This window comes from Sorex araneus, chromosome X, assembly GCF_027595985.1.
Source record: "Sorex araneus isolate mSorAra2 chromosome X, mSorAra2.pri, whole genome shotgun sequence".
NCBI classification, from domain to species: Eukaryota; Metazoa; Chordata; class Mammalia; order Eulipotyphla; family Soricidae; genus Sorex; species Sorex araneus.
In genome coordinates this window covers 258,316,387-258,341,674 of record NC_073313.1, presented here as the reverse complement: position 1 = coordinate 258,341,674, position 25,288 = coordinate 258,316,387, and the positions used below count along the sequence as shown (strand labels likewise).

General features: G+C 38.2%; 1 protein-coding gene across 9 annotated transcripts in view; it reads left to right on the top strand.

The window, feature by feature from the left end:
• Window positions 1-25,288, top strand: part of DOCK10 (dedicator of cytokinesis 10) — a 314,615-nt gene that overhangs the window by 193,558 nt on the left and 95,769 nt on the right. For all 9 annotated transcript variants that reach the window (XM_055120250.1, XM_055120249.1, XM_004610790.2 and 6 more), the window contains exons 8-13: window positions 11,001-11,184; window positions 12,600-12,685; window positions 12,984-13,067; window positions 13,183-13,338; window positions 22,773-22,994; window positions 23,282-23,404. In XM_055120250.1, coding sequence (XP_054976225.1) covers window positions 11,001-11,184; window positions 12,600-12,685; window positions 12,984-13,067; window positions 13,183-13,338; window positions 22,773-22,994; window positions 23,282-23,404 — 855 coding nt within the window. The remainder of the gene's footprint in view (window positions 1-11,000; window positions 11,185-12,599; window positions 12,686-12,983; window positions 13,068-13,182; window positions 13,339-22,772; window positions 22,995-23,281; window positions 23,405-25,288) is intronic.

Here is a 25,288-nt window from a genome sequence, read left to right as displayed (position 1 = left end):
GGAGACACAATGTCTCCATTGTGAGACTTAACTTAATGTTACTGTTACTGTTATTGTTACTGTTTTTTGGCATATTGAATACACCACGGGTAGCTTGCCAGGCTCTGCCGTGCGGGCGGAATATTCTTGGTAGCTTGCCGGGCTCTCGGAGAGGGACAGGGGAATCAAACCAGGTCGACTACATGCAAGACAAATGCCCTTCCCACTGTGCTATCGCTCCAGTCCATATATATACATATATCATATATGCAGGTATATAATGTATATACATATATATTAAAATTAACACTTCATCACTTCAACACATCACTTCAACAGGATACTATGTAAGTCATATGGGTCAGAAGAGGCTCAGTCATATTGGCTGCAAATTTCCAATATTCATATACATCATCTCCCTTCCAAAAGGTTCCAATCAAGCATAAGACAACTTTGACACCCACCATTTACATTTCGGAATAAGACACTGCGCTTTTGGCAGGCAATGCTTTTCTGTCAAGTATTAGCCTTCCAACTATTGTCCTTAGGATAAAATTTGACAAGAACCACTGTGACAAAAGAAAGCAGAATAATTCCATAGATCTACTTTAGGCATCTTATTTTCAAGTAATTTATTCTTTTATTCTGCTACGGTGGCTGACCCTCTTGCATGAAATGTGAAGCAATCAAGTGTTTTAGCAATCTCTTTTACTTTTAGATGCCTGAAAGATAAGAACTCTTGTTTCTGATCATCAGCCACTAGAAGTCTGTCCTTTCAGCATCAAACCACTGGCATTCTATGTGGCTGGAAATATATCCTGGGTTAAGAAAAACACTAGGATTTGTAGATGCATGTCAGAATTTACTCCATCACTTAGGCCTAGCCTATTTCTGGATGGTTCATCTGTTAAAATCTGGAATTTCTCCAAAAAACAATACTGCTGAGTTTAAAAAAAAAAGAACAAAAATGAATTAACTAAGTGTTGGTGAGTACTCCACTAGAAGTGAAAGATAATTGCATTTTAACACAGATGCCAACTTTCCATATGTAAAAGGCAATAAAGAGCCTAATGGAGGATGGAGATAATTTTCTGTGTTGGTCACAGGGAGGCTGTTTGGCCATAGAAATATGAAATAATATTTTAACGAGGCTTTAAAGATCAATAGCCATATTTTATAGACAGTGAGCTGAAAAACTTAAATATTTTCTTTTCTATATCTGTTTCCAAGCTTGCTCTAGCAAATGAGTCATCATTTTTTGTAACTCATGCTATAGCACGTGTCACATATTAAATTTGCACAGATATGTATAATCTTGATTTCTTCCAAGAATCACATCACTGTATTAAATACATGCCTTCTTACTTTAATCTGACTTTCTTTTCTATGGGAACCTCTTCATTGTTTCTTGAACCATGTTTCAGTCTATGGCCAAGCAGTGCCTTGGAAAGAGAGTTCTAAGGAAAAAAAGAAAACACAAACTGGATTCATATGGGTCAGAGGTCAAATCCTAGTTTTACTGTTTTAGTTTCTGAGGACTTTGAGTATGTTACTCATGTTCTCTGTATTAAGTCTCTCATCCTTAAAACTAGAATAAATGCTCAAACATTTGAAAAAACTCCAGGTTCACTGTGTCATTAGCCATTTTCCCCTATTTTTCATTAAACACAAGATACACAACATTGTAAAATCGACATTCCTTTATGAAAGGCCTTCCAAGAAAACCTTGTTGTATTTTCCTGAAATTTGTACCTAAACAGGATAATTTCTCTATATCTTCATTCATGCACTACCTTTGCTAGACTAAGAACTATTCTTAAGCTATGGGAATTCCTTGCTGAAGTCATAACCTGAAAATAAAGATATAGTCCCCTGCTTAACCGTTACCCAGAACTGCAAGAGTTTGCATGGTGGTATAAGACGGTAAATTCTGTGGAGTGCTCTAGGAACACAAAATGGTGACACACTCTAGTAAATTAGCAAGAAGACTACACAGAAAATATGGGCCCACCAATACCCACGCCCCTGTGTGGAATTTGCATATTCAATTGATACACAATTGAATAACTCTTCTCAGTTTCCTTCAACTGTTATTCAAATATTGAGTAATATTTATCACATATTCTAGTAGCTCTGCATTTATATTCCTCTTTATATAATATATATATACATATATATATATTCTTTAAAGATGGGGGGACTTCCAGCATCTGGTGATAACTCTGGGAAGACTCCAGGTCACCTTTGCTTGGATCACAGTTATTAAAATATGCTCTCAACTCCATCTAATTTCCAATATTCTGCATCTGCAACAGAGATTCTAAATGAGATACTATGGGTTTAGTCTTTGTTCCAGCCAGCTCTCAGGCACAAATTGTCCCTGAGACGAAGCACATACGCAGAAAAGCACAGGGAGAGTGAATGATAGGATGAGTCAGGCTTATTTTGTCAAGAATCATTGAGTGTTTCCCTTGAATTAGACAGAAAATAAAAAAGAAGGGGAGATTTTGTCTCAGAAAGTGCTACCTACCACCCAGCAATCTTTGGGATTCATGTTCAGAACAGTCCCTAGAGAAGAAGCCATTTTAATTGGCTGAATTCAGAATCAAGTGAATATCATTGTATTTTCCTGAGAGTGATCTTGGAATTGTGAGAAACATATTTCAAGTGTGACCTCACATAGAGAGAAACTTCTGCCCAAATTTCTCAGAGATATTATGTGATTTTGTAATAGAAAATATCATGGGACTCAGTAAGTTGTAAAAGAGTATTTTAAAGGCTTATAGGTAATTTTATAATTTTTTGTAATATCATTAGACAGTATTTTAAAAGTTTCAATATTAAGATAATGGAAACTGTTTCCACTAGAGAATAGAAAGTAGTGAAACCAGTTTTTATTCAGTTTGAACCTGGTACTGTGTTATTCCATCTGTCTTGCTCCATCAGTCTTCAGATCCCTTGATTTATTGAACCATTCATATATTCACTGCAGGTTCTGCTAGTGTAGAAAATACTGAATAGTCTAGGAAACTCTTCTGCCATGGGCCCCTACCTCAACATGCCTCAATGTGGTCATCACTGATGTCATTTTACCCATGTTGAAATGGGGGTGGGGAAGGCAGCATCCCCATTTCAACTTGCATGCCATCTTATAGATGTGACTTCCAATATAAGAAACAGATGTTCAGTCATCACTGTATCACTGTGTCACTGTCATCCCATTGCTTATCTTCTCTAGCCATAGCACAGCGGGTAGGGCATTTGCCTTGCACATGACCGACCCAAGTTCAATTCTTCTGTCCCTCTCGGAGAGCCTGGCAAGCTACCAAGAGTATCCCACCTGCATGGTAGAACCTGACAAGCTATCCCGAGGCGTATTTCATATGCCAAAAACAGTAACCACAAGACTCATAATGGAGATGTTACTGGTGCCCGCTCGAGCAAATGAACAACAGCATGACAAACTAGAATCCTGGGTAAAACTGGGTAAAATCCTGGGTAAAACTAGAATCCTGGGTACATATCCTGGGTCCATTCTATGTTTAATCATAGACTAGAAATTCAGATACTTTCTATATCTCGGGCAGCTCGCTACAAGAAGAAAGCAGGGCCCTAGTCAAGAAAACAGGGAACCTTCAGACTGTGGAAAAATGAAGTATGCATACCCATAACAAGGAATCAAATGAGAGGAAAATAAAAGTGTGTCTGCCAAGGAAAACAAATTTAGAAGTCAAATATTACCTATAAACTTCTTGCTAGCAAAATCTGACTCTAAAGAATATCATCTCTCTGGTGTCAGAGAGAAAGTACAGGGCTTAAAGTTCTTGTCTTGCGTGTTGTCCAACCCATTGTCAAACTCGGGGCATCTCATATGGTCCCTGAGCACCACGAGGAATAAGTCCCAAGCAATACTGGTGTGGACCTCACCAAAATTTGTTTAAAAAAAATAGTATTTCCCATGACAACAATTAAAACAAAAATGACACCTATTATTTTCTTCATTTAATATATTATTTGATAGCACTTGAAGGAACATTATTTTAATTCTTCCAATTTATTGAAATAGAATCCAGAGAGCATGACTCTGCCAAGTTACAGAACTTTCAAAAAAGGACAAATTATGTTTGAATTGAACTACAATCAAGTCCAAAATGATAAAACAATTAATTAATGTATTAAAATTAATGTATTAAAATACATTAATAATCTCATACATTAATAGGGTGCACAACAGAGCCCAGCAAGTTACACGTGGCATACTCAATACACCAAAAATAGTAACAACGATGGTCCTCATTCCCCTGATCCTGAAAGAGCCCCCATTATGTCATCGGGCTACACTGGCACGTGACAGGGATGAATAGAGATGTTACTGGCACCCACTTGAGCACATCGATGAACAACGGGATGACAGTGATACAGTGATACTTTAACAGGGCACACTTGCATGCACAAATATATTTAACCTACAAGTGTGTGTGTTGGGATGAACATATAGAGATGTGTAATGCTATGTTCCTGGGTGTGGTTCCAGGCAGTAAGTTTTAGATGCAGAATTTATTTTAGTCAGTATATATTGAAAGCTTTGTTGCATGAAAAACATATGGAAAAATAAATTACATTTATCACTACATGATGGTTATTATATATGTTTAAATTTCTTCTTGATTATTGACAATTCAGTACACTAGAATGTAAGTCCAATGAGAGCAAGTACTTTACTTGAAACTTTTCTCATGCTTATACCTGGCACATGGAGAGTACTCAATAAGTTTTTGTCAAATGAATGAGCAAATAAACAAGCAGAAAATGGAGAAGATGATAGCCCCCAAGATAGCTAATCTGGATTTGATATATGGTTTCTTTTAAAATTCTTCTTTTGTTCCTGAAAAAAGTTCTGTAAAAGATGCCCAGAATTGCAGGGAAACAAGTATAGATGGTTTGGGTAATTTTCTTCTGCATTCGTTCTTCCACAGCATTTGTAGCTCTGTTGGAGCACCTATTTTGGAATTTTTCCAGATCTCCATTGGAGAAACAGACCAGTTTACTGCAACTCATTAAGCATATCCAAGTATAGGAGGACATATTCAGTGTCTCATTATTTATGAAGTTACATAGTGGACTATGGTGAGCTTGAATGAGCAAAGTAGTTACACTGGCCACAAGGGACACTGCTCACAGAGGAATGGAATAGAAGTTGGAGAGAGAAAAGATTACTTCTTGATTTCCATTCTGATGATTTACCAATTGCATTTCAGGATTACTAGAATGTCCCATTGGTTTTCTTTTTCTGTGTGTGTGGTTTCTTGTTCTTGCTACTTTATATACCATTATCTTGGATATTACAGAAAGTGAAATAGAAAATAAGTTTGGCTTCTTAAAATAAGTTCGGCACATAAGTTTCTCTATACTGTACATATTCTACTTCATTCCAAATATAAAACATATAATTTGATTTTTGAGAACTTGCAAGTAGAGTGTTTATTTTAAAATACCCCCCTCTTTTGAGAAACAAAATTTTGTTATATTTTGCTCACACTTAAAAATAGTTTTAAATATAGATGAAGTTGGCCACCATGCCCAATTCATTTAAAGAACTAGATGCAATTTAAAAAAAAAACCATTAATTTTGTTTTTAATTTGTAATATTTTCTTTCTAAAATTTTACTAGTTCAGGGCTAAAGTGATAGCACAGCGGGTAGGGCATTTGCCTTGCACATGAACCATATGATTCCCAGCACCAGTATGGTCCCCCGAGTACTGCCAAGAGTAATTCCTGCGTGCAGAGCCAGGAATAACCCCTGAGCATCGCCGGGTGTGACCCAAAAAGCTAAAAACAAACAAACAAACTAATAAAATTTTACTAGTTCCTTGACACCTGCATTAGAAAGTCATTACAACTCCATGAACTTTAATTTTAACCCAATATAATTATTTCATATATCTTTTCATATCCCTGCTGCCATTATTTATATCAGACCAGTCAAGCAAATTCTCTTTTGTTAGTTTTTGAATTCTGGAAAGCATTCAGATTTACTTCCAAATTTGCTAGATTTTGATTTTCAATGATGTGCTGAATTCTGGAGCGATAGCACAATGGTAGGGCATTTGTCTTGCACAAGGATGACCCAGGTTCGATATCTCCCCTCCCCCTTTCGGAGAGCCCTGCAAGCTACCGAGAGTATCGCGCCTGCACGGCAAGCTACCTGTGACATATTGGATATGCCAAAAATGTAACAATAAGTCTCACATTAAGAGACATTACTGGTGCCCGCTCGAACAAATCGATGAGTAACGGGATGACAGTGACAGTGACAGTGCTAAACTCTAGATATTTCTAAACTTTTTGTTAATAAAATGTTTTTCCTTTTATTTCTGGAAAGATAACCTGCCTCTCCTTTGCATCTGTCTTCTACCTTATATTTTTACCTCTGACCTTAGTGTCAGTGAAGGTGTCAGCTAATGTTTACTTGGTCTTCATCATGACGCCCCAAGCACCCAAGTATGAATGAGTGTGCCTGAAGATGGTGGTCTGACCTCCTTGGAAGAACTTGACCTCTAAGAATTCGCATTCGTGTGTGTGTTTGTGTGTGTGTGTGTGTGTGTGTGTGTGTGTGGTTGGGAAGTTGGGGTCCTGTGGCACAGCCAGTGGTGTTCAGGGTTTATTCCTGGTTCTGTTCTCAAGGATCATTCCTAGCAATGCTGTTTGGCCCACAAGCGGTGCCAGAACCCTAGATCAGCCACATGCAAGAAAAACACCTTAGTCACTATCCTGTCTCTCTAGCCCCAAAATTTGCATTCTTGAGTGAGTTTCCTTGAGGCAAAAGATGTAATACAGCTGTGAAGGTGTTTCCCTCGCCTACAGCTACCCTGTGCCCCTATTACCACAGTGTTCCCCCAAGCATCACAACAGGACACAACCCAAGCAGAGATGGGAGTTCCCCAAGCATGTCAGGGTCTGACCACAAACCAAAACCAATTAAACAAAACAGTTTCCTAAATGGTTTTTTTCCCATGTGAGCCTGAGTCCACTACCTTTCAGAGGACACCGGCCCTGACTATTTACCCTGCCGTCAAAATTATTTCTGGCAATGCAGAGCTGCTCTGTGCTGTCATAAAACAGAGTCTGGTGGTAGGAGAGCTATCCTTATCTTGTGAAAGAATCTGGTTCTCAAGCCTCTTTCCTATCCTTTCATTTCATGCCTCTTCTTCAGGACCTTCACACAAAATATAAAAGTGTTGATCTCCGGAGATCTTCCTTTTAGAGTGGCTCCTGGGTTAAGGGAGCTGGAGCGATAGCACAGTGGGTAGGGCGTTCGCCTTGCACGGGGACAACCCGGTTTGATTCCTCCACCTCTCTCAGAGAGCCCGGTAGGGTACCAAGAGTATCTCTCCCACACAGCAGAACCTGGAAAGCTACCCGTGGCATATTTGATATGCCAAAAACAGTAACAAATCTCACCATGGAGACGTTACTGGTGCCTGCTTGAGCAAATCGATGAACAACAGGACTACAGTGCTACGGTGCTACAGTGGGTATCTGAAGACTTTTGAGCGATGTTAGTGTCGATAAGAGTTGCATTCCTTTATCAAAATAACCTGACTGAATTCAAGATCGAATATCTTCATTAATTCCTCCAACCACCGTAAATCATAGAGTACTGTTACATCAATGAGGCCAAGCTGCCTCTTTGCTTGCATTTCTAATTTCAGAGCAGGGAAATGGAAAACTGCTTGCTATTTCCTTCTGGTATCAGCTCTACTTTAAGTATGTTTATCTTATCTTTAAGCAGCTCATTCCTCTTTCCAAATTTTAGCTCTGATATCGGCTTCTGTGAAAAATTAGTCTAAAATAGCTATGCTTCACGTGAGCCAGCTTTAATTCTCTGCAAAATATAATCTCTTTGTTCTCTAGTTGTTTGTATATTCCTTTAATTAGTCCTTTATTTATCTCCTCTCCACAAATAGGTCTGCAAGAGTAGGAAGCTATTTAATCCCTTTTAAATATATGGCTTTTTTTTAAATCCATGATATATAAGATGCATGCAAAATATAATGGTGAGCAAAACTGATGACTATGAAAGGTTGCCAAGATAATCAAAATGAACAGAAGGAAAGTGAACCAGCATCCAATTTGGAGTTTTTTTTAATTTTTTTATTAAATCACCATGAGATACAGTTACAAAGATTTCATGTTTAAGTTTCAGTGATACAGTGATCCCTCCACCAGTGCACATTTTCCACCACCAGTATCCCCAGTACACCCACACACACACATATCCCAACCCTCCCCTTGCCACCTTGGCAGACAATTTCCCCCATATTCTCTCTCTACTTTTGGGCATTATGGTTTGCAATACAGATATTGAGAGTCTATCACTAAAATAGAATAGAGTCTATTCTACTTTCAGCACACATCTCCCATCCCGAACAATCCCTCCAACCATCATTGACTTAGGGATCCCTTCTCTACTCCAGCTGCCTTCTCCCCCAGTTCATGAGGCAGGCTGCCAACAATGGAGCAATATTCCTGGCCTTTGTGTCTACCATTCTTGGGAATCAGTTTCATATTATGTTATTTTATATTCCACAAATGAGTGCAGTCCTTCTATGTCTATCTCTCTTTCGGACTCATTTTCACTTAGCATGAGGCTCTCTATGTCCATCCACTTATAAGCAAATTTCATAACTGCATCTTTCCTAACAGCTTCATAGTATTCCATTGTGTAGATATACCAAGGTTTATTTAATGAGTTGTCTGTTCTCAGACACTTGTGTTGTTTCCAAATTCTGGTGATTGTGAACAATGTTGCAAATGTCAATTCTACTATGTTTTTTTGCACCCTCGGGATACATTCCCAAAAGTGGTAATGCTAGGTCATATAGAAGCTTAATTTCTAGTTTTTGAAGGACTGTCCTTATCCCCACATCCATGCCAGCACTGGTTGTTCTTGTTCTTTTTGATGTGTGCCCGTCTCTGTGGTGTGAGACGATATCCCATTGTTGGTTTGATTTGCATTTCCCTGATGACTAGAGATGTGGAGCATTTTTTTCATGTGCCTTTTGGCCATTTGTATTTCTTTTTTGAGGAAGCTTCTGTTCATTTCTTCTCCCCATTTTTTGATGGGTTTGGAGGTTTTTTTCTTGTACAATTCTACTAGTGTCTTGTATATCCTGGATATTAACTCCTTATCAAATAGGTTTTGGTGGTAAATATTCTTTCCCATTCTGTGGGCTTTCTCTGTATGTTTGATCACTATTTCTTTTGAAGTGCAGAAGCTTCTTAGTTTAATGTAATCCCATTTGTTTATGTTTCTTTCCACATGCTTGGTCAGTGCTGTTTCATCCTTAAAGATGCTTTTAGCTTCAGTGTCATGGAGGGTTCTGCCTACGTTTTCTTCCCTATACCTTATAGGTTCAGGTCTGATATTGAGGTCTTTAATCCACTTTGATCTGACTTTTGTACCTGGCATTAAACAGAGATCAAGTTTATTTTTTTGCAGATAGTTTTATTTTTTTTGCAGATAAAGTTTATTTTCCAAGCACCACTTGTTGAAGAGGCTTTCCTTGTTCCACTTCACATTTCTCACTCCTTTGTCAAAGATTAAGTGATCACATATTTGAGAATCTGTGGCAATATATTCAACTCTGTTCCATTGGTCTGTGGGTCTATTTCCAGTCCAATACCATGCTGTTTTAATCACTACTGCTTTGTTGTACAGCTTGAAGTTGGGGAAGGTCATGCCACCCATCTTCTTTTTCCCAAAGATACAGCATCCAATTTGTAAGTGTCCTTGAAGGTGTAAACCTTGTCCTCACTGAGAAATTGAGACACTTTTCTGGGCAAGTATGACTTTAGTAAGGTCTAAGTAGTGAATGCGAGTTACCCAAGCACGTAAGGGGCAACCCTTATGCTGACTCTGCGACCAGGGTGATGACCGGCCTGTTCTGTGACTGGAAGTTACAATAAGCAGGTGATGGCAGTGCGTTCTGGGAACCAACACAAGACTACATGTTTTGGCTACTGAAAGTCTAAGTGGAGATGTAAAGTTATAGAATAAGATGGAATAGCTAAAACCAGATCAAGGAATTAGGGTGCCATAGCTAAAGGGAGGTGACTTAATGCCCCTGTAGCAGATGAGAAAGGAAGGAGTCGAAAACAGAAAGCAGAAATATGGCTTTCAAAAGGAAAGAGAAAGAGAGACAGACAGACGGACAGACAGATAGACAGACAGACAGACAGAGATTGAGAAGAAAAGTGCCTGTCACAGAGATAGGCAGGTGGAGGGAGGGATATTGGAGGGAAACTGGGGACATTGCTGGTGGGAAGTGTACACTGGTGAAGAGATGGGTATTGCAAAATTGTGTAAAAATGTAAAAATGAAACCCAATCATGTAACTGTGTATCTCACTGTGACACAATAAAAAAAATTAAAAAAGAGAAAGAAATAGAGCCAGCTTTAGAAGTCACCAATAAAAGAAAGAGCCACAGTGGGGTGACTGAAAGGTGGAAACTGATGGCGAGAGAAAGTCAGAATAGAGAATAGATGAATGTCAGGAAGATAGACGTGGTCACTGTATTAATTCTGCTGAATTGAGAAATGTGCCTTGAATTATACATCAACAGTGTATCTGTTGGTGACCTTGAAACTGAAATGAGTCTGGGGAGAGCAAATGTGAGAAAGTGAACTTAAAACAGCCCCGTGAAGAAGTTTAGAAAATACCCATCTGCCCAAAGATAAATTTTTGAACCACTTGGGTTAATCCTGGCAATAAAAACAGTGAATATCTATCTTCATACCAAAAAAATAAAAAATAAAATAAATATATATATACGTAAGAAAACAGACAAAATTATTCTATAAGTATTCCAATTTTTTGTCCTATTTGAAAAACCCTCACTAATGTCACCCACGCTTATAGAAAGTCTTCACGTACAATCCCATGATAAATAATGCTCCCTCTTTAAGATTTATTATCTTATCTTGTGGATTTTTCTCGTCTTTCTCTGTATTCTGCAGAATAACAGACTAAGAAAATATGCCTTTGAGTTGAAAATGAATGACCTGACCTATTTCGTGCTGGCAGCTGAAACAGAGTCAGACATGGATGACTGGATCCACACCCTCAACCGCATCCTGCAGATCAGTCCCGAGGGGACCCTGCAGGGGAGAAGGAGCGCAGAGCTCACAGAGCTGGGCCTGGGTGAGACCCCTGCACCCACCTCCTTTTATTTCCAACTGTGACCTGTGGGATTTTGCTCATTTGAACTATTCATAGTGTGATAGCTGTCAGCTCTAGATCATTCATTCATCTCAGAGCTACTGACTTTAGGAAATGACCCATCTATCTACTTTCAGTAGCATGACTATGAGTATGATTTGCTGTGATGCAATAATGTATTCTTGCATTAGGCAATAATGTTGGGAATTTTTTCAGTTGTTTCAAATAGGTGTCTATATCTATATAGGTGTCTCTATCTATATAGGTGTCTATATCTACTTTAGAAGGGGTATTTTGTGTTTTATAGCTTTTTGTTCAGTTTAATTAAAGAACTCCAGAGAATCAAATACGCATTACTTCCTTTTGGTTGAAAGTTTTTTCATCTTTGCTTTTTTTTTTTGGCCAGACTGAGATAAGCTGACAGGTGAAAGTTTCATAAATTTTGTGCAGCATAAGAAATTTTTATAAGACAAAGACTTTTTATTTGTTCAACCTTATTTTCTTCTTAGTCAGAATGCATTCTAGGAAAAGAGAGAGTTGCAAGAGAGAGGGAAAGGGTAAATGAAGGATGGGAAAACAAGTCCGTAGCTATGTAGATGATAATAAGTTCATTCCCAGGAGTCAATAACTGCACTCAAAGAAAATTATTTTAAGTAAATTAGAAACTAAAAAGCTTTTCATTTCTTTTTAAGTAGCTAATTTTATTTTATTTTATTTGAGAAAAACCATTCTCGTTAGTGCTTAAAACTTACTCCAGAATTTTTGCTCAAGGATTACTCCTGGCAGTGTTTAGGGGACCGTATGTGGTGCCAGGGATTAAACCAGGTCAGTCACATGCAAGGCAAACACCTGCTGTACTATTTCTCCAGCCCACAGTCTTTCATTTCTTAGCAATCTACCATGTGCTATAAAGTACTAAATACAGATGCTAGTGAGGAAGAAATCCATAATTGATTTTACATTACTATCTATATGCACAAATAATATATATTTTTGATATATACTTTAAATGTTTTAGATTCATTAATTCCTTAATATAAGTAAGTTATGTGGATTTACTAGACTATTAACGTATACAGAATCTTAATGACTGGAGTTTAAAATGTACACACTACATCAATGGCATGAAAGTCAGAATTATCAAAAATATATAGACAAGAAAACTTCATACATGCTTCATACATACAGGAACAAGTTGGTATCATGTAAAGAATTTCAGATCATCAGGAAATCTGATTTCCAGCTTTGAAATGTGCAGCTCTAGAGCCAGGCAAATAAGGCCCTAATTCACCTATCCCACACTCCTTTTGATTCTTTCCCAATTCTGTTATGGCAGAGTCAGAGAAATTGTGACTTAGGAGCATCTTTAATAATTCATCTTGATGTATCTTTTCAAGATTCACTGGATAACTCTGTAACTTGTGAATGCACAGCAGAGGAAACAGACTCTCCAGAGAACAGCCTACACCCCGACTTCACAAAAGTAATGAAAATCAACATTTTATTATGCAAATAAATTTAAATTACTTAGAAACTTTTACTTTCTTGGAAAATATGAAAATGATTTCTTTTTAAGACTTAAACTAAGAAACTCATCCAGAGCTTTCAAATAATCTATGTATTTTACTCAACACTCAAAAATAAATGCACTTCTTGGTAGATTTTGTGAATAAATCTATAGCAGTGATAATCCCGTGGGCTAATTCTTAGCCCTATCGTTGGAGCTGGGATATAAGTTGTGGATGTTTAGATGACAAAAACTAATTCCATTTTCTCTGTAGTACCTCATGGAAACAGAAGAGACTGTCAAAACAACTCGAAACATGGAGAGGCTAAATCTCTTCTCACTGGATCCAGATATAGATGTAAGTCAATATGTGTCTAAAGAGACACAAACTCAATCAGATGATTACAATATGACTTATAATTTATATTTTATGATGGTAGTTTCATGAATAAAACTTTCAAAAACATTTTTAGACCTTGAAATTTCAGAAAAAGGATCTTTTGGAATCCGAGTTTGTGGTCAAGCCATTTGAAGAAAAAGCAGCCAAAAGAATAATGATCATTTGTAAAGCTCTGACCTTCAGCCTGCAGGGATGTGTTTCAGAAAATGAAAATGATCCGATAACAAATGTAAGTTCTCTTTCTTCTTCTGTTATATTTTTGTACCAGTTGCTCAACATCATTCTACCCTAGTGAAGTCTTTTCTAATGGAAATAAATTCCAGCCCTAAGTACATACCATTGATATATCAGGGAGTATTATTGGATGCATTTTTCCATACTGAAAAGGTAGATTTTCAACACACTGCTGTAAAATTTTCCTTTCAGTTTAAAAAATATTAAAGAGACTGAACTCTAGAATTCATTCCATTAATCCAGCATGTGGATTCAGAATCTCTTAAGGTGTTCTATTCTTCTCTGTGGTACTTGAGGTAATTTTAAAGTAATCATTTTTATACCAGTACACCTATATTTTTGTGTCTACTGGATAATAGCTACAACTAACAAATCAACCATGTGAGCTCATAGCTATAGCTAGTTAAGACGAGGCTAAAGTGTTAATCAAGTATAATTATATTAAATGAATATTAATTACATGGTAGGACAGAGGGTACATGTGCAGAAAGGTGCTATTCTAAGAGTTTGGGGAAACATCACAGTGCTAATTAAATTAATACAAGATTCCTTTTCCTCCTAAATGGGTTCTCTTGAAATCCTCTCTTATGAAAATACTCTAACTGCAAATGTATGTGTAGGAGGGGGATATTTTATGAACATGTATACACTATTAAGAAAAAAAAATCCTACATTAGTAAAAATCCCTTATATTGGCTTATTTCTCTTTATTTTCGATACATTTTATTCTTATTTCCAATTAATTATCCCATCAATTTTTTTCTTTCACTACAAAGAGGAGAGTTTATTTCTAAATCCATGACATGACCCGCATTGACTTAGAAAGTAGAAATATCACTGTCCACATTGTATACGTGCATGCTTCTGTTTGTGATGTACAAGCATGAATTTGTTGGGTATGAACAGGAGTGCTGACAAAAAGGACGAGGTCTTTCAGAAACACTTACTGTCCTTGAGTCTTCAGGCACCTCCCTGACCTCTGAGCCCGCTCCCCCTCTACGTAATGCAGTAGCTGGATACCTTGGTACCTTCTGTGGACTGTAGACTTACCGCTTTCCCACTTAGGAGTTCTGCCATGCTGGGCAAGTAGTTTCCTCTAAACCATCTTCTATAAATGGAAATTATAGTAACAGTAATTATCTCAAATATTCATTCTGAATAATAAATGTGGTCATTTAAGGAAAGCAATTAGGCATCACTTTGGTACATGATAAGTATTCCTTAAATATTGACTGTTATTCTAATATGGGTGAAATTGCTTTGAAATTTGTAAATGTGATGCCTGCAAGTATTGTTGTTTTCATGTTGCATATGGTCCCCGAGAACCATGAAGAGTAATTCCTGAGTACACAGCCAGAATAACCCCTGAGCACTGTTGTGTGTGTGGTCTAACCCCTACTCCCCCTACTCTCAAATAGTAATCCAACATCAAAAAGACCTTTTTACACTGTGCAGAGATATTTATAGTGAATCAACAGAGATGTTAAAGGAACTAGAAGAGCTGGTAGAGAAAGGGTGATTGTCTTGGGAAGTACCTTGAGGTGGTGATATTTGAATAGAGACCCAAATGTTGGGAAGGATGAAAAGGCAGAGGACAGAAACTATTCTTCTTGCAGAAGAAAGAGCAAGTGAAAATGCCCTGAGATTGATACATCTCAGGGCAAGTTCTAGGATCTTAAGGGGGATACCAAGAGAGCGAGCAGTCCAAAGAATTGTGGAAGAAACAGTCCAAGAGAGTTTAGATTTATTCAGGTGTGAATGGAAGCAAAACAATGCTAATTTCTGATTTTAAAAAATATTCTGTCAGAATGGATGGAAGAGGAAAATAACTTATCAAGAAGAACAGCTCAGTGGCACCTACAATTCATTGCATCTCTTGATTAGAGTTGGCAAAGAAAAGGAGAGAAATGAATGGAGTTGATTTTCTTAAACATTGAACTCTCATGGGGTAGATACCTGAAAGGAACTACTGGGTTTTAGGGTAGCTGTAGGATAACATTGTTTTGTCCTTTCTCCCTGGCCACAGGAAGCTTAGGTTTATTCACAGTGCTCTCAAGGCATTCCTATTCCTCTCTGTTTATCTTTAACTTCCCTGTGCTCTCTTCCCCAACCAGTTAATCACCTATTACTACTAAGTAGTACTTGTAAGTCAGACTCTTCATTTGTAAGTGAAATATTGCTTTCCTCCTTCCTTTGTGTACTTTTGCATAGTTTACTATAGAGCAGTGTCCTTATTGTATAGACACAGGAAGACAGTTAATGCTATGCTTTTGTAAGTTGGGAGTTAATTGACTCCGAATAATATTTACTCCTGGCCATCTCATATTTTATCCACTTAAGCCTCAGTTGCCTTTAGTTCTTAGCATCCCAGAAACAGGGTCCCAATGAAGGGACTGAATGGACCCAGGGCAATCTGTGAGCTACCCTGGCATTGAAACAGGCCAAGCATCATAAAACTTAACTATAAATTCTGTCATGATCCAAAGAGGAACAAATAGATCAGGACCCTGATTAGGTTTAGGAAAAGCTCATCTGGCCTGAGCACTGTAGTCTGGGATCTACAGCAAGATGTTTCCATGATCAATAGTACAGCGGGTAGGGCATTTGCCTTGCACGAGGCTGACCCGGGTTCAATTCCAAGCATCCCATATGGTCCCCTGAGCACCGCCAGGAGTGATTCCTGAGTGCAGAGCCAGGAGTAACCCCTGTGCATCCCCATGTGTGACCCAAAAAGAAAACAAACAAACAAACAAAAAGATGTCTCCATGAGAGCCACCCTGTAAGCTTAATGTATCTCTTACTGTGTCCATATCAAATGATTAATATTATTAAGAAATAGAATTAAAATGATTGTTTAAATGATTGTTGGACTTAGTAAAGGAGAAATACATGCCTAGATAGTATTTCTCCCTTGAACAAATCTTCAATCTGGAGGAGAGATCTTTGTCTTGTTTTAGAAGAGCTTCCCTAGAAGGAAGGGCCTTCGTATATTGATTGTGCTACCTCACCTGGGTGTAGTTGTTCCCCCAACCTTGAGAGGTTGGGCGCTAGACCAAGGCTGCGAGACATCATGCAAAGAGACTAGCATGGGGGACAGGAGGAATACGGGAGTGGGTGAGACTGTAAGGAGGCAGAGGGAGACAAGACTGGAATAATCTGCAACTAGTCACCAACCAGCCTAGCAGCCCCGTGCCCTCCATCATGAGTCTGCTGGCAGCGACTGCAGGCCAGGATGGGGAAGCGGCTTGTGGCCACCGAATGCCTATGGCAGGCTAGAGAGACCATGCTGCCACGGCTCACTGATTTGTTTTGTGAACTTACACAGGTAGCTCGGTTTTCTTTACTGAGAACTCTCCCTACTGTTTCCCATAGGGGTTGAACCAGACCACATTCCCACAGCTGTGGATATCCTTGATCACCACATCCCCACCAACACAGATTGTTCCCATTATTTTTGGTCTGTGCCATTCTCACTGGTTTGAGGTAGCATCTCCTTATCGTTGTGATTTGGGTTTTCTTAATAATAAGTGATGGAGAGCATTTTTATGTGCCTGTTGGCCATCCATTATTCTTCCTCAAAGAAGTCCTTGTTCATTTTCTCTCCCCAATTTTTGTTGGGGCTCTGGGTTTTTGTGTTATTGTTGCTAATCTTTGGGAGTATATTTTATATCCGGGATGTGAGCCCTTATGTGTTGACTGAAAGTGTTTCTCCCATTCAGTTAGCTGAGACCCACAAAACTGATGTGAACCTAAAGCTTAGATTCCTGCAACTACTTTGAAAATAATTTAGAAAAATGTATCCATTTTAATTCTCTTTTTAAATGACAATATTTTCTTTTATTATGCACATCCTTAACTGTGATTTAAAAACTAAACTGTTATTTAGAAACTAAAGCTCTCAGATAATGAATGGATTTTTCTTTCCCATGCCAGAGGTCAGGGACTTCCACAGAATCCTTTCTTTTCACTAGAACCACAGTCAGAAGCTAAGTGTCTATCTCCAGGCCAATTCCATGGACCAGAAAACACATCCAAGTTGAACACCTCTGCATTCAGCCTTTCCTTTCAGTCAGGTCGAAGCATACATTGATTTTCCCCTGAAATTGTTTTTTTTTAATTTATTTTTCAGATGATACATCAAAAAACTGATTTTTTTACAGAGTATAATGAGGATTATAAATCAAATATTAAGGAACTAATAAAAATTGGTTGGAGAGAAAGTAGAGTAGGTAGGGCACTTGTCTTGCATAAGACTTACAAGGATTCAATGCCAAGTCAGGAGAAAACCAGGAAGGAAGGATGGAGGGAAAGAAGGATAGAGGGAAGGAAGGAAGGAAGGAAGGAAGGAAGGAAGGAAGGAAGGAAGGAAGGAAGGAAGGAAGGAAGGAAGGAAGGAAGGAAGGAAGGAAGGAAGGAAGGAAGGAAGGAAGGTAGGTTTGATCCCATGTCAAGAGTAAACAAGGAAGGAGGGAAGGAAGGAAGGAAGGAAGGAAGGAAGGAAGGAAGGAAGGAAGGAAGGAAGGAAGGAAGGAAGGAAGGAAGGAAGGAAGGAAGGAAGGAAGGAAGGAAGGAAGGTTTGATCCCATGCCAAGAGTAAACAAGGAAGGAGGGAAGGAAGGAAGGAAGGAAGGAAGGAAGGAAGGAAGGAAGGAAGGAAGGAAGGAAGGAAGGAAGGAAGGAAGGAAGGAAGGAAGGAAGAAGGGGAGGGAGGGGGGAAGAAGAGGTTGGGAGGGAGATAAAAATACTAATATGATACCTCACTTAAACCCAATCTCTTAAGCTACAGAAATGTTTGAACATTTTTAATGACTTTTCTTTGTTAGTATAAACTGTTTTCTATAGTCACATTTTGTAAGCCTGTATAGATGCATTATCACTTATTCAACCATTCTCCAAGATGTTGAAAATTCAACTACTGCATTTAATGAATGAGCATCTAAAGAGGTTCCTTTAAAAGTACTTTCTTATGATAAAGAAATAATATTTGACAGCACATAATTTTTCAGTCAGTAAACTGAAAACCAAATTCTACCCCAATGACTTTGTAGAAGAAAAAAATGTGTTCGAATTAAGTCAAAAAATGCTATGTAATAAAGCTGCTTCACAGCAAAACTGCATTTAAACTTTCATGTTCTTTCATTTTTTTTAAGAATACAGAATTCTAAACATAAAAAGCCTATGACTCAATTTGCTAAGCTTTTAAAGTGTTTTATTAAACTAATTTATGTGAAAATCCAGTTATTCAAAAAGTAGGATTTGACATTTTAGTTAAGAAGGTGGGTTGGGAAAAAATAAATGAATCTCCATATGGGCTTTAATTTCTGGTGAATTCACCAAAGAAAGGTAGTTTATTTCCATTCACTAAGCAGGAATTGAAAAAAAATCAACATATAGCGATGGAGGAAAACAATAAATTCTTACTTTGACCTTCAATATGTTTTAAGTGCTTTCCTGGGTTACTTTTGCAATTTCTGCCTTTTTTCAATTCTTTAGAAACTATCAGTATTGTAAACTAAGTTTTCTAAACTAAATTAGACTGGTAAAGTATTTTTAAATGTTTAATTTTTTTAAAATAGCAGTGTATTTCATTTTATTGTCTTTTTTTGCTTGTTTTTGAGTTGCTTCTAGCCAGGAATCTGCTGTGTCTCCTGAAGTTAGCAAATACTGCTAGTAATAAAGAATCAAATTATTACCCCAATTATAAACCTGGCCTTATTGCTACATTAAAAAGAAGAAGAAACACTTATTAAACATTCAGCAAAATGTTTAGCATTAGTCTTCATAATTGTTAATGGTGTCATAATGTGGCTTTGTGGATAACCTACTTGTCCACAGAGCACTGGTAGGTGATAGGCATCAATGGAAAAGTTAAGTTCATAAACAAAAGTAAAATTATCAGGTTTTTAGCATATTTCATAATTAGAAGCTTGTAATTAATTGCCTATATACTTCATAATGTATATACAAATAATAATATATGCTTTAAAGTATATAATTACAAATGCTTATTTCAGTCATTGTTTTAATCTGGGGTGCGTTTTATGTTTTCTACTTGAAAATTAATTCTCCCTTGATTCACTTCAATTTCTGTAATAACTCATACAGTATCTTAAAAGTTTTTTTTTTAAATCACTCTTCAGGGATGGAGAGATAGTATAGCAGTAGGATGCTTGCCTTGCTTGCAGCTCACCTGGGTTCCATCCCTGACACCCCATGTGGTCCCCTGAGCACTGCCAGGAGTGATTCCTGAGTGCAGAGCCAGGATGACCACTGAGCATCACTGGGCATGGCCACCAAACCCAACCAAACAACAAATTCACTCTTCATTCCCCAATCTTTGTAAGCTGTTTTCTTTTTCTCATTTCTATTCTTCCCATGTTAATGATGATACTTGGATACCATTTTTTTCTATTTAGCTCATGGTTTCGGAAAGAATCCACAACTAGAAACCTGACAAAGATGGTGAGAGAGGTCCCAAACTGTGGTTCAGTGGTCGAGCATCTGCCTCACCTGCAGTTATGAGGCCCTGGGTCCAGTCACTAACTACACACACACACACACACACACACACACACACAGAAGCTAAGCAAACAAGTGTCGTACCCACTGTTTGATCCATAAGTCCAGCTCCGAATTTGTCTTGGTCTCTTTATCCTTTGTATTTTATATGTTTATATCATTAACATCCATATCAATTCCTATCACCACAAAGCCTGGGAAATTGATGTTTTTCCATGACCTTGTGATTTTTCCTTTTCATGCAATTAATTTCCATTTCTCATGGTACTGGACAAATTCATTCTAAGTTTTGTTGTTTTTTTTTTTTTGCCTCCCTTCTGATCTTATTCTAATATTCTGATCCTGTGTGGGGGGGGAGGGATTTTCTTTCTGGCTTTTTGTTTGTTTTTGTCTGTTTTGAAGCCACACCCAATAATGCTCAGGACTAACTTCTGGCTCTGCACTCAGAGATAACTCTAGAAAGGCTCAGGGGATCAAACAGGGAGTTAGGGTTCAAATCCAGGTTTGCAGTGTGCAAGGCAAGTGTCCTACTCACTGTATTATCACTCCAGCTCCTGATCCTGTGTTTTCTTTTATGTCTTTGCTTGTGTTGACCTCCTACCATCAGCCTCTTGGCACCATTTCTTGAAGTAATTTGCACTTCTGCTTTCAAACTCAGCCTTGACACTTTCCATCTTCTTTCCATCTTCTCTTATCTTTAGAGCACATGTTTCTCTTCCTTTCTTGCTTAGGGGCAATGGGGTGAAGAGACACCCAGAAATTTGGAGTTGGGTGAGCACCCTAAAACTCCAAACAGGGTGGCAGAGGAAGAAGAATTAAGACAATATGGAACACAGAGGTGGTGTGTTCCCTTGGCCTCATTAGAACATAACACGCTGGCAAGGTGGCACCCAGAAAGCATTTAGTGGAGATGGCGCTGTGGGTTGGACACTGCTTACTTTGACAGTAAGTTGATGAATGAAAGCTATAGGTTAATGATATTGGAAATGGAGGTATTAACATGAACTCATGATGTTTTAAAACAAATATTATAGTGCAGATAGGGCTGGAGCGATAGCACAGCGGGTAGGGTGTTTGCCTTGAACGTGGCCGACCCGGGTTCGATTCCTCCGCCCCTCTTGGAGAGAGCCGCTTTGAAGAATGTCATAATAGCCAAACTTGACTCTGATTTTGTTTTTGTTTGGGGGCCAACAGCTAGTGATGTTCAAGGGTAACTCCTGGCTCAGCACTCAGGAATCAGTCCTAGCAGTGCTCAGGAGACCATATGGGATGTTGGTGGCTGCATGTAAAGCAAGCACCTTACCCACTGTACTATCTTTCCAGCCCCAACTCAATTTGAGAATCACTAAAATTATAATGGTAAGATGTAATTACTTATTCAATAAGTAATAACTCACTATCCTGTACTTAAATTTAAAAATAAATAAGTGAGGTAGAAATTAACACTCATTGTTGTGGTAGAATACAAATTAATAAAGGTAGGAAGAATGATGAAATCTTAAAATTACCAATAGTAGCCTTCATAGCAGTCATTGATTCCAGAAGGTGTTGTCAATGCTAGGTTCAGTTTGACGAGTGGCAGAATACTGGGGCAGTCTCAGACTATGTATGAAAAAGTTCTTATCACTTATTGAAAGGAAAGTGGTAGGTTAATATAGGACAAAACTGGCAGATAGCAACATGACCTAATGTGAAAGATAGCATCGGAGGTCGCAGGGCAGTTGACCCTGTGCTCTTATACAATGGAATATGAGAACCAAACATCAGTCTAGACTACTACTGTAAATGACACATGACTCAAGTGGGTCATGTCATACAACTGAAGAGGCAGGTATTTCCTGGGAATGTCAGGTAAATTACTAGACAGTGTCATAAAACAAAGTCATCATGGATTATATAATATTTAAGAGAATATTTGGCAGAAAAACTCAAATGAAGGACTATACAGTGCAGGATTTGAATCATCTGCTGGATAAAAAAATTCTGATAACATTCTCATTAATATTATTTTAAATGTATCATTATATTTCATATAACATATATTATAATTTTACATATATGATATGATTGTTATAGAATGCTATGATATTATAATGTGTAATTCTATTACATTATTACAACAGAAATACTTTTAAAGTATTAAAGTATACTTATAAAGATACTACATTATATATTATAAATGGAACATACCTGTATGATCTATAAAATGATGTATATTCTATAGATACTATAGATATAGATTCTATATAAGCTTTCAAATGGTATTTTATGTACCTTATTTAAGAACTGACTAATGAGACTTGAGCCGGGAGAAACCCAAAGGGCTGGAACACATGCTCAGCACGCACTGGACTCAACTCAAACCCCAACACCACATGCCCTGAGCACTGAGCACTGCTGGGTGTGACCCTGGTGATCTTCGAGTACGCTCTGGAGTAGCCTTGATGGCCCCCGGTCCAAGTACCACCTAATCTCAGATCCTAGCATTCTCTGGCCCAATGACTGAGTATTTCTTGGAGTGGCCCCTGGGGTCCCTACTACTTGGGAGTCACTCAAATAATAGTAATAGTAATTGCACTGGGCTGGGCTGGAGCCATAGCACAGTGGGTAGGGTGTTTGCCTTGCACGCAGTTGACCCGGGTTCAATTCCTCCACCCCTCTCAGACAGCCCGGCAAGCTACCAAGAGTATGTAGCCCACATGGCAGAACCTGGCAAGCTACACGTTGCATATTTGATATGCCAAAAACAGTCACAACAGTAAGTTTCACAATGGAGACATTACTGGTGCCCGCACGAGCAAACCAATGAGCAATGGCATGACAGTGACAGTGACAGTAATTGCACCACTGCGACTATTAGATGCATAACGATTTTGTGTTAAAGCCAATTATTATTTTCTATTTCCACAGATTGAGCCCTTTTTTGTGAGCGTAGCACTTTATGACCTCAGAGACAGCAGGAAGATTTCTGCGGATTTCCACGTGGATCTGAACCACACAGCTGTCAGGCAGATGTTCCCGGGGGCTCCTGTAGCTGTGGAAAATGGAAACATTGACAGTTTCTCCCCCAGACAATCAGAAGAACCTCAAGTCAAAGGATTTCCAGAGGAATGGCTGAAGTTTCCAAAACAGGTTGAAGTTTGACTTGTTAGGGAGAGAAAACGCATGTTCCGTTGCTCTGACTAATAGATATATAACATGAGCCATTATCCAAATAAAATCACCCTTAAAGCCATCCATTCTAAAAGATGGAATTTTGTGAAAGCCTCCTTTGTCCTTTTGAACTCATGATGCTTTAAAATAATTATTAAAACATTTTTTTAATTTTAAAATAAATATTCTTGTACAGATTAATACAAGTTAATGAAGGTATTAATTGTGGTTTGCCGAATGCTTAGAACTATTTTCTTTGTTTGTAGGCTATCTTCTCTGTAAGCAATCCACATTCTGAAATTGTTCTGGTGGCCAAAATAGAAAAAGTGCTGATGGGAAGTATTACCAGTGGTGCTGAGCCTTATATCAAGAATCCAGACTCCAACAAGGTAACACAAAATTCCATTAAGAACCATGGGAAGTATGTAACAGTATTGTCAATCCAAATTCTTCAATCAGCATGGTTTTGAGAAAACTTAGGCACTCAAAAAGTGAAAAAAAATATATTTCTGAGGCTGGAGCAATAGCACAGCGGGTAGGGCATTTGTCTTGCACTCAGCCAACCCGGGTTCAATCCCTGGCATCCCCAAACACTGCCAGGAATGATTCCTAAGTGCAGAGCCAGGAGTAACCCTGTGCATCACTGGGTGTGACCCAAAAAGCAAGAAAAAATTATATTTCTAAGGAAACATATTTACCAGAAAAATTTTAAAGTGCATGTTGTTGGCATTCGGTCTTAGAAAATTCTGATTTCGGACATCTTTGAAGCAGAATAAATTTAACTGCAGATAAAACTCTAACCTCAAGGATCAAAGCATTAATAATAGTAAAAACAAATAGCATTAATCTGATAGAAAACGAAGGAATGCAATTTACTCAGACATCATCAAGGCTTATAATGAATTAAGAATTAAAACTGGTAATTAATTACATACCAAATTAGAATAACTCCAAAGTGAAAAAAAGAGGAAGAGAACGTGGGCAGTATAAGTTCTTCGGTGATGGATCTATGTCTAATGTTTGTTTTTTGCTTTTTTCGAGCCAATTTTCTTTAATAATTGAATGTTTCTGTTTTATATAAAATAAATATAAAATCATATCATGCTGAGTGAAATTAGTCAGAAGGAAAGGGGCAGATATAAAATGACTGCATTCATTTGTGGGATATAAAAGAAATAATATGAGACTAATTTGTTGAGATATAAAAAGATAGTATGAGATTAATATTCAAGGCCAGGGTAAACAGGAGCCAGGAGGACTGCTCAATGGTTAGAAATGACCACAAATGGGGGGGGCAGAGGGTAGTTAAAATTGAGGAAGGTCTAGTATAACAACTGTAGTTGGAAATGATCACTCTGAGTAAGAACTGAGTGCTGAAAGTAGGTAAAGGAATAGACATGATGGCCTTTTAGTATCTGTATTGCAAACCATAATGCTCACAGTGAGAGAGAGAGGGAGAAAGACAGAGACACACAGAGAGAGGGAGAGAGAGACAGAGAGGGAGAGAGAGACAGAGAGAGGGGGAGAGAGAGACAGAGAGAGGGAGAAACAGAGAGAGACAGATAGAAAGAGAGACACAGAGAGAGAGGAGAGAGTTGCCTGCCATAGAGGCAGGATGGCAGGATGGGGTGGGAGGAAGTTGGGAAGGGTGGGAGGGAAACTAGGGACCTTGGTGGTGGGAAATGTATACTGGTGGAGGGATGAATGTTGGAACACTGTATGACTGAAATGTAGTCATGAATAGCTTGTAATGCTCTAGAGCTGGAGCGATAGCACAGTGGTAGGGCGTTCGCCATTCACGCAGCCGACCAGTGTTAGATTCCTCCGCCCCTCTCGGAGAGCCCTGCAAGCTACTGAGAGTATCGCGCCCGCATGGCAGAGCCTGGCAAGCTACCTGTGGCGTATTGGATATGCCAAAAATAATAACAATAAGTCTCACAATGAGAGACGTTACTGGTGCCCACTCGAGCAAATTGATGAGCAACGGAATGAGAGTGACAGTGACTCTAAAAAATTCTTTTAAATGTAAATAAATAAATATAAAATTGTTACATTTTTCACAATGGAAATATATTAGGTAAATAATCCATAGTCACTGAATTTGATTATGTATGCAAGTTCCAGCAGAGGTTCTTGTATATTCAAGTCATTCAGTGTCCTGCCCATCAGGGTGTGAGACCAAATCCAGTCTGCCATCTGTTTTCCTAAAGAAACTTTTGTTAAAACAGAGTGACATTCGTTCATTTATAGATTTTGAGAGGTCTTCTTGCTGA